At 35.6% G+C, this 10,987-nt stretch overlaps 1 protein-coding gene across 1 annotated transcript in view; it reads left to right on the top strand.

Moving 5' to 3' along the window:
- Positions 1-10,685, top strand: part of nf2a (NF2, moesin-ezrin-radixin like (MERLIN) tumor suppressor a) — a 138,822-nt gene extending 128,137 nt beyond the window's left edge. Inside the window, exons 18-19 of the mRNA XM_056457374.1 lie at positions 823-978; positions 8,866-10,685. Coding sequence (XP_056313349.1) covers positions 823-978; positions 8,866-8,976 — 267 coding nt within the window. The 3' untranslated portion in view covers positions 8,977-10,685. The remainder of the gene's footprint in view (positions 1-822; positions 979-8,865) is intronic.
- Positions 10,686-10,987: the final 302 nt, after the last annotated feature.

Genomic DNA, 10,987 nt, shown 5'->3' with positions numbered 1-10,987 from the left:
TATATAAATACACACATACTCATATATACACATATATATGTATATATACATTATATAAATATACTATATATATATATATATATATAGTCTACAGAACAAACCATCATTATACAGTAACTTGCCTAATTACCTCAACCTGCCTAGTTAACCCAATTAAGCTAGTTAAGCCTTTAAATGTCACTTTAAGCTGTATAGAAGTGTCTTGACAAATATCTAGTTAAATATTATTTACTGTCATTATGGCAAAGATAATAAATCAGTTATTAGATATGAGTTATTAAAACTATTATGTTATACACACACACACACACACACACACACACACACATCAAATGAGTTGACATATCTGGTTTTGGAATATAATAAACAAGCCTTTATTCATTTTTGATTTCTGGTGATTTTATTTTTTGTTATTCGAAATAAAACATGAAAATCTAATCATTTTTGCTTTTTCGTTTTTCACCATGAAAAAGAAAAACGCCTCATATTTCAATATTCATTTTTGAATTTTAAAGCGAACATCAAAAAAAATTTAATATCCGTTTCTAAAGTGAAAATCCAATGACTAAAAGATACACTGACCTACATATATATAAATCGAAATCGTTTTGTCGGTATTACAGTATATAAATTATACCCGGGTAAAATGCGATTTATTATCACTTGCTTTTAATCGTCCAGAGTTTTAAAATATTTTGTCTTGCCATGTTTACGGTTTACTGCTCTTTTGTCGTATTTAAATTTCTTATTGTACTAAGTGTGCATGTGTGTTTTAACCTGTATAGTTATATTATAGTCATAACAACAGTTTATTGTGAATAGGATGTAAACGGAACTCAATGTGGCTGGTATGCAGGATCGATATGGGATGACCAGAGGAGAGATCCAGAGAGCCAGGAACACAGATATTCGGATTTAAGGAACGACGACAACCAGAGGGGGGACCAGGAAAAACCCAGCCTGATCTCACGAGAAAACGTGAGTATTTTACGTTTTGACAGTTTAGTGGCTAATTCGCACGAATTCGTACGAGTTCAGTCGTACGAAATTGTACAATTTTAAAAAGGAGGCGTGGCACCTAACCCCACCCTTAAACCCAACCATCATTGGCAGATGAGCAAATCGTACTAAATTGTACGAATTAGATCGTACGAATTCATACAAATTAGCCACTAAATCAAAAAGTTACGAATTGCTGTGAGATTGTGTTGGAAAAACCACAAGGAAAGACGTAGATACTGGAAATCACAAGGAACGAGAGAGGCAAGTAAACTTGAATAGAGTTTTAGAGACTGACCGTATGGAGAGTGCAGTCCTTCATATGAGTAACGAGGCTGGACGCTGAGTGAAGACTGGTGAGGGTTTTCATGGTACTGAAGTGATGAGCGGGAATGACGTGCAGGTCCGGGGCTAATTAATACTCTGGTTACTGTGAACGGGATGATTGTGGTGACCGAGAGTGGGGAACTTGGCCTGGCTGTGACATTTGTTACATACTAGTGATTAACTACACATTCATTTGACAGTAATAGGACTTGTTAAAAATGCTTCTACCAATATACTGTACATAGTCAACATTCGAAGTGAATCAAAACAGACAAGAATGGGTGTTGTTCAATAGTTTTCCACTTCAAATGTTAATAACTATATATATATATATATATATATATATATATATATATATATATATATATATATATATATATATATATATATATACAGTTGAAGTCTTATTATATCTATAATTATATATATTATATATAAATCAAAGGGCGGCTAATAATTCTGACTTCAATTGTATATATAGTGATTTTATTTTCAATTGCATGCTTTTGCCTGATGTTTAGTATCTGAGTATCACCTCGATGAGTTTTCGATGCATTGGTGCACTTCAGAGTCATTTACTGATTTTACAGATCTTCAGAGCACATACATCCTCTAGAGTCCCATATATCAAAATGGCCATCGGAGGAAATGATTGGATATCCTGTGGTAAATAGTTTGCCTTGGCTGTGCTTGACTTGAGCTTGCGTTGAGGCAGACAGAAGTGTGTTTCCCAGCGGAGGATTGATCAAAGCTGAGGCTTTTGAGGATTCAGTTTAATGTGTTTAAAGAGTTTCCATGGGCTTTTATAATTGATGAATATTATGTATAAATCTGGATATTTTGGAATAACATTTTTGCACATTTTTTCTTCAGTTCTGCTGACTTTGTAGAAATGAGCTGACGGTTTGCAAATGTAATATGTGAAGTGTTCAGTTAGAAATTGAGTAGATGTTATTTTTTACATCAGTGTCCTTAGTGAAATTATATCCACCACTGAAAAAATGATTCAAAGATGACAGATTGGATTTACTTTTTTTAAGGCAAGTGGTTGTATATAATTTATTTGGGCTGTTTTAAGTTAAACAATACTAAATTTAATTTGTTTAAATTCAGGCCATATAAATTATTTGCAAAAATTTTGCGGCAATCATTTTTTTTAGTGTCTTGCGTTTTTTGTTAAAAACTATTTAAACTAAACTTATTGTAAAATAAAGAAATAAAAAGAGAAACTTCACCTAAAGTAAAACATGGACATTTAAGATGTTGTCAAAGTTAACTAAAATTAACTAAAAATTTAATTAAATAAATAAAAATTGAAATAAGAAACTAAATAAAGCTGAAATAGAAATTAAATATATATCAAGTAAGGGCAACACGGTGGCTCAGTGGTTAGCATTGTCGCCTTAAACACACTTAAAAAATGGGGAAAAATAATAGTTCCACCCATGGCCTTGTATTTTTAATATACATGTAGGTTTTTATTATCTTAATAATATATTTTATATCTTAAATAATTTTATTGTGTTATTACTCATGGCTCTACAGCTTCAAAGATTGAACCACAAAAATAACATCTATACAGTATGTTTATAATACAAATTTAACACATCAGAATTTAATTTTATGTTTAAGTCTATACAGTATACTCTTTAGACAAACCTTGCAGTAAAAAAGGGTTTAAAATTGAAAGAATGTAATATGTTTTCACATTTTTGTGTGCACAAAAGAAAAATACATTTGGTTGTCAAAGACTGGACTTGGAAAAAAAAAAGATAATGAGCTTTACTTTTTGTGACCACTTATGGTTTTATATATATATATATATATATATATATATATATATATATATATATATATATATGTATATATATATATATATATATATATATATATATATATATATATATATATAATTTGTTTTCCAAGAGTTTACTTAGATATTGCTTGATGCTATTAGCATGTTTGGCATGCTGTTCTGGGAGAGAACCCTGAGCTCGGAGATAATTAAGTCCAGGGCTCCCGCCTGGTCAATAAGCATATAAGGGGGTCCGAGATCAGGTAGGTCTGGAGCCCCCCCCCCCCCCCCATAGTAAAAGGATGAGATGGGGTGGAAGGGGGGATTCATCCAAAATGAAGATAAGGCAGTAGGCGAAATCTGTCAATTTATTGTAAGTTTGGATCAATCTGATTGAATTATTGCTGATTACGGATGAGAGACCAGCCATGATCAATCATATCACCCGCTCCTCTCGAAATTAGTTGATAAAACTTCACTTAACTTTTTAAAATAAGATTTTTTTTTGTTTTAAACCTGCTGTGTCGCAACCAAACAGAATAAAAAAAATATATTGTCTTGGACATTTGTTCATTTGAGTGTCAATGATTCACAAAAATGACACAGGAGATTTCTTCTGAAATATTTTTCACCACTTTACATGTTAAAGACCGTCAGCTTTTGTAACAGCCATTCAATGCTGACATTTTGTCTTCTCCAAATGAACCATGCCTTTAAAAAGTACAGTCTTGTTCAATATGACCTTTTTAAATCACTTTATTAGTGCACAAGTGTAGCAGTGCAGGGATCACACTTCATTTCTGTGTGTCAGATTGAGGTGATTTTAATTTTGCCCCTGGCAGAAAGACTATTTAATGCTGCACTGCAGGTTTCTGAGGGGAAAAGTATGTGAAGGATGGCAGGCCACTTTAACATTTTATCAGGAAACTATTGAGTTCTGTATTCATGCGACTAGTACAGTCCCTCTTTGTGGAAAAACTTTAGTTTAAGTAACAATTTACATCATTTACTAATGGCTTATTACCTGCCTATTATTATGATATTAACCGTTTATTAGCACTTATAAAGTATGATCTTATGTTACATTCCTAATCCTACCCAATACCTAAACCGCTTTACTAACATTGAATAAGCAGCCAATTAGTTTATTGAGTTCAAAAGTCTTGGTTAATGGTTAGTTAATAGTGTGAATTGTACATTCAACTCAAGTGTGACCCACTTTTTTTCTATTTAGTGTGTATTTATTAGCTATGTTAATTTGTCTTACTTTAATACATTAATCAGGTTTTAACTAAATTTATTTAGTTTTATAAGGTTTAACTTAATATCTCTAGTCAGTTTGACTAATATAAGTTGAGATTACTAGAAAATTTCATTTGATTAATTTAAACCATTTGATATTTATTCATTAGGATAAACCCCTTGAGATGTACCATCTCATTTTCAAGTGGGATCCCCAATTAATCTAATGTAATGTGTAGCACATTTATTGTGTATGGCCATTCAGACAAAGTGCTTCACAATCATGAGGGGGGTCTCTCCACACTACCACCAGTGTGCAGCATCCACTTGGATGATGCGACGGCTGCCACAGGACAACGGCGCCAGTGCGCTCACCACACACCAGCTATTGGAGAGAAGTGCCATGGGATTTTTAATGACTGCAGAGAGTCAGGAATTTGGTTTAATGTCTCATCCGAAAGACATTGCTCACTATACTGGGGCTTTAGGTCTCACTCAGACTGCAAGTTGAGTGCCCCCTGCTGGCCTCACTAACATCACTACCAACAACAGCCTAGTTTTCCCATGTGGTCTCCCATCCAATACTGACCAGGCTCAGCCCTGCTTAGCTTCAGTGAGTGACCAGTATTGGGCTGCAGGGTGATGTGGCTGTGGCAATACAATTAATCACACAATTGATCACAATCACACAATAACACAAGACAACAAAGACATGAATTACATAGCATCCAAAAAAAACAACAACAAAACAAACAATAACAAAAGGGGAAGACGCACATAGATATACATAGTACAAAAAGATGTACAGATCAGTGAATCAAACAACAACATCCTCAGGAAAAACAACTACAATCCAAAGTAAAATATAACACCAAAGTTTGCTTAATCACTTTAAATGCAATGGATCGAATAGTGGCGGTTCTAGTTTAAATGGCACCCTGCGCCATAATATATATAACTTTAGTTTTATTGACTTGCAACAGTTGCTGCTTACCGACATCCCTGCTTAAAAGGCTGTTAATCCGGTTTCACAGTGCATGAGTGGCTCGTATTTTATCGGTGTGCATGTAAACAACCGGGTTTCATACCAGAAGCAGCAAGAGCAGTGCATGAGGTGCGCATGAATGGTTCTCTACTCACATGCATCAGTTTGGTTTCACCAGTGTTGTTTAGGTTGCACATAGAATGACAAACTTGCACGAGAAAAAGACGGCAAGTGTAAATGGCCCCTAATGTCTTTATTCTGGGATTACTCTAAATTAATATTTGCATAAAGTAAATCGTATATCAAACCTTTCACTGAGGCAATTTTTTTTTTTTTTTTTTGCACCATCTCCCCATGCCGCCCCCAGCAAGATGTCGCCCTGGGTGATCCCCCATATTGCCCATGCCTAAATCCGCCACTGTGATCGAATGTTAGCAGGTATTATTCCAATCTTTTGGACCCTTAAACATTAAAGCTCTTTTACCAATAGATTAAAGACAGTAAGATTTTTTTTACAAAATGAAATTTATTCATTTATTAAATACTAGTTTTTATTTAATTGATACAAATATTTATTAATTTGATAGCAGCACTTATGAAATAGATACAAGTACTTTTTATTTTAAGCTTATTTTGCTGGTTACTGTAACCATTCTTGTGTTATTAGTAACAAAATAATTTTTTTTTTACAATTGACTTTTATGACCTGTCCATCCACTTTTTTATATGTGCATTTTGGAGATGCGCATAAAAAAAGGTTGATGGAACGCTAAGTTGCGCATTAAAAAAAAACATACGCGAATAACTGTGTAGGATACACTTTGTATTTGACAAGAAAAGTTGCACACATTAAAAAAGGTCATGTGATTTTGTTAAAAGAGATCATGTGATGATGAAAATGTGTGTGAATGGACAAACCAGCAGGCTGAGCACACTGTAAAACATCTGAAATGTTGTTTTGGTCATTCTAAAACACCTGAACTCTTTCAGTATTAGTGTTATTATATTATTAATTGAGTCCAGAATCAAGAGCATCTGTGCTCCACGTCTCATGCCTTCAAACGCCACCAGGCGTTCATTGTGTGACAGCATTGTCTTCTGAGGCGCAAGTCATTTACTAAATAACGAAAAGATTCACGCAGCTTCTCCTACTGCAGCAAAACCTGTTTTTACTGTTGATGTTTGGCGCCAGATAATCAGGAAGTGACGATTTTGTTCTCTTTGACTCGTTGGATGGAAACAAGATTATGCGATATTCCAGTTTTGCACATAGTTAATTTGCGTTTTTGGATGGAAACATAGCTAGTGAGATGTCAATTATTCAATAATTACTTTTTAAACAGTAATTATTCATTAGTTATTAGGCATTTTTAGATGAAGGTAGTGAATATATTTTAATAAAATATTAGTGATAAATTTTTGCATGTTTCATTAGACGCTAATTATTATTTATTTATTCATTCATTTTCTTTTCGGCTTAGTCCCTTTATTAATCAGCGGTCGACACAGCGGAATGAACCACCAACTTGTCCAGCATATGTCTTACACAGCGGATGCCCTTCCAGCTGCAACCCAGTACTGGGAAACAATTCTTATTTATTAGAAAAAATTTCTTATGTTACAACATCTTATATTTTGAAGGAAGCTGGAAACCATTGACTTCCATAGTGTTTGTTTTTCTTACTATACAAGTCAATGGTTTTGGTTTGCAGCTTCCTTCCAAATATCTCATTCATTCATTTATATTCCTTTGGCTTAGTCCCTTATTTCGGCTTATCCCTTATTCCAGCGGCAAACCAGTACTGACATACACACACACACACACACACACACGCACACGCACACGCACTAACACACACACACACACATACACAACAGCCAATTTGGTTTATTCAATTCCCCTATAGCACATATAGTCTTTAGACTGTGGGGGAAACCGGAACACCCGGGGAGAACCCATGTGAACACAGGGAGAACATGTAAGCTCCACACATAAATGCCAACTCGTCCAGCAGGGACTCAAACCAGCGACATTCTTGCTTTGAGTCAACAATGCTAACCACTGAGCCACTGTGCCACCCCTAAATATCTTCTTTAGTGTTCAGCAGAAGAAAGAAAGTGATAAAGGGTTGGAAATAACTTGAGGGTGCAATAATAGTGAGCAAATTTACATTTTTGGGGGTGAACTCTACCTTTAAATGTTAAAATGGCTTGCCGTATGTGAAGGCTTATGCTGGGCTGCTTGTGGTGGAGAATGTTAATGCAACAGCAGCTCCGTTGCAGGGATTTTCCACTCAAATCCTGGGAGAGTCGGCAGACAGGAGAGCGAACACGCACACAAACACCCGCAGAAATCACACTCAAATTACAACCAGGGGAGCTCCCGTAAACACCGAGCAGAGGCCCGCCAATACACTCACACATCAACGACCCCGGAATGCGAATGAATGCAAAACACGCCAAAGAGGAGATAATAACGCTTCGGATTAAATGCCCTCGAGGTGAATAAACAACTTTGAATGCTGATTTTCGAGCCGTTGATTGACAAGAATATTGTGTAGTACAGGAGCCAGAACGGGAATTTATTTACAGATTAAATTATGTTTGTCATTCAAAGGCCTTTCACGGCAAGGAATGACAGGTATTATAGGGCATGAAATATTCATCGAGTTGTATGAAAATTTAAATGCATGCTAGATCACAGTGTTTAGGTTTTGTAAATGGATCACAAGTTAAAGAGGGCTCTATTATGGCTTTTTTACAAAATGTAATATTTCTCATGTGTCCCCAGAAAGTGTCACCAGTCATATTATACTATGATGTACTTGCACCTTTTTCTTAGGAGGCGATTTATTTATTTATTTATTTATTTATTTATTTATGCTTTTTATCCAGTTTTTTTGCCCATCTGTGACCATTTAAATGCAAACTAAGTGCTGGTTTCCAGAAAAAGTGTGCATTATAGCCCAGTTTCCAGAAGGTTTTTTCCTGTTCATTTTTTGCATAGGAATTTAAGTCTTGAACCGAACCAAACAAATATGGAGAGAATGTCATTGCTACAGTACAAACACATTGTGAATGTTGATTTTAAGAAAACAACTTTAAGACAAAGGAGAAAAATGTTATTAAAACAATAGAAACTACTGTAGTTGAATTGAAACTACAAGAAAAATGAAGCCAAATTGAAATGAAAAACATAAAAACATAAAATTTGCTGAAGCTAAAGTTTAATATTTGTCATCTAAATAGCTTACTAGCTAACCTTTTAGCTAAATTGGGCAAGTGTGTATTTGACAGACCAACAGACCATTTCAAACATCACTCCATTCTCAAATTTATGCTCATTGAAAATGCATTTTAGCAAAACGTAAAACACATTGCTCCGGGTAGTTTTTATTATTTTTTTGCACGTTTCAGATAACTAATCCACTATAGTCTACATTTTTTTGAATTTGAAATACGTTATTAGAGAACATTTTGTTGTAAATTTCAGATGTATGTCCTTCTACATTTCCAGAAGAAGGCAAGGCTTGTTGTACCAACCCAGGCTCATTCCGAAAACGTAGTCCCAAGGATGTTTCCGGAGACCGCGAATTATGTAGCTGGAGGTACGTATGGCTGCATTTAGTTTTTTAAGCGAACGCTGCGGGGCGGTATGACGCCGTTCCTTTTTGCGCTCGCCGACTGACCGCTTACCTTCATGTGGAGGGCTTTCCCGCTGTAACCAGTTTGTCTGGTTAGCTCGTCCTGTGCGTCGGCGGACTCGAGACGCAGAGAGGAGCTGACCACGACGACGACGAGTGGGTTCGAGTCCAGGGAAGAGCGGTTCAAGAAATCAGGTAAGACTAAAACAGAATCCAAGAAATAAAGCGAAGTGGTTCATAACAGGGTGACAATGTGGTAAAATTCGAAAATGTGGTAAAAAAAATAATAAATCGGACGAGGGCTTTTCTTTTTCCGGACGGCCTTTGTAAATCGTTGGTTGGGTTTATGGCGGGCGGGTCGATCGGTAAAATTGTTTGGGTACGGGGAAGGAGGAGGGTGGGTCGGCCGGCCAGTCAATCATTCAGCCAGTCGGACAGACAGACGTTCGTTCGACAGTGGCCTCTGGTGGATTCACGCAAGAACAGCGCGGGCGCGAACGGCACATGCGGGAAAAGTCCGAGAAAGCCAAAAAGGCGCACACAGCGGCCTCTCGTGGATTCGCGAAAACCAAAAACTGCAAAAAACGTACCTCCCGGGACGTATTTCGCGGTCTCCAGAAACGTCCTCGGGACTACATTTTCGGAATGAGCCTGGGTTGCAACCGTTGTACAGATCAGCTAGACCAGCAGTTTCTTTTCAAAAGCAAACATAACAGAAAGGTGTACTATGAACACATAGTTTTACCTTGTTTTTACATTGCTCTTATCTGTCTTGTGGAACTTCACCGGACTCATCTCTGAGCTTTCTGCATCACAAATACAACGTACAATGTACAAAGTAAGCTACACACTCAGAAATCAAGGTACAAAATCTGTCACTAGGGTGGTACCTTTTCAAAAGGTACACTTTTGTACCATACTGGTGGATTGACTTTGTACATTTTTATGTTACTGTGGGGTACACATTTGTACTTTTGAGGTATTATTATGTACCTTTTAAGGACCTGTTAAATCCCAGTCAGATCACACGATTTTTTTTGTAGGTTACAAAAGTCACTATGTCAGATTATCCGATTTTGTCTTGATAAAATCTTGACTTGTTGTGGGCAACACATGTGCCAGACTACACGTTATTTCACGATCAGTCATCCCGTGATGTCAACGATGAGCGTTATTTCCCAAAGAAGTCACAAGTGTTGCTAAAACAATATTTCTTAACTCAATTTACATGCGTTTTTTAATCTTATGCCAATCTTAATAAACACTCATGCTTGCTGACAACTAGGCTACATTATTTAAGGGCATTCGTTAGGATATTGATAGAATCAAATGCGTTTTTCCTTTTTAATATTAAGATGTTTTCTTTTAAATCTAAATGTATATTTTCCAGCCATGGGTTGCTTATTAAACACTCCCTCACCTGAACTTGCCGCGAGTGAGACGGAGAAAATGAAAGCACATCAGCACCAAGGAAAAATCTGATGCTCAAGACAAAATAATGACATATTTAAAAATATTTGCAAATATATGACAGAGGTTTGTGATACAACAATTATTGTAAAGCATTAATTAAATCCTAATTTTTCATGGAGCAAAACAAATAATCTAACCGCGCTGTTGAGTAGTGGATTGGCACAAACAAAAAATAATTAGTATATTAATTTTGGAAAACAAATCTTTTTGAAACAAATTTCATTTGGTATAAATTATAGCTTAATTTTAATGTATTTTTTGTTGGTCAGGTATCTACTAGATAAACAAGAATAACGAATAACATCTGAGGTGAAGTGCTTCAAAAAAAGTCTGCTATATGCTTCAACGCCATATGCTATATTATTCATACGCCAAATCGAAGACTGGTTTGTTAAACATAATAAAATCTAGACAATTTTAAAACTAAAGTGTAATATTCACAGTTTCAGATAAACCCATATTAAACTGTTTTCATTGTTAATGACAAAATCATTCATTGCCAGTCAGTTTTAATTTAAATAG

The sequence above is a fragment of the Danio aesculapii genome, chromosome 5 (assembly GCF_903798145.1).
Source record: "Danio aesculapii chromosome 5, fDanAes4.1, whole genome shotgun sequence".
In the NCBI taxonomy this organism is placed as follows: Eukaryota; Metazoa; Chordata; class Actinopteri; order Cypriniformes; family Danionidae; genus Danio; species Danio aesculapii.
The sequence above is the reverse complement of the archived record's forward strand: the minus strand, read 5'-3'. Positions and strand labels throughout refer to the sequence as shown.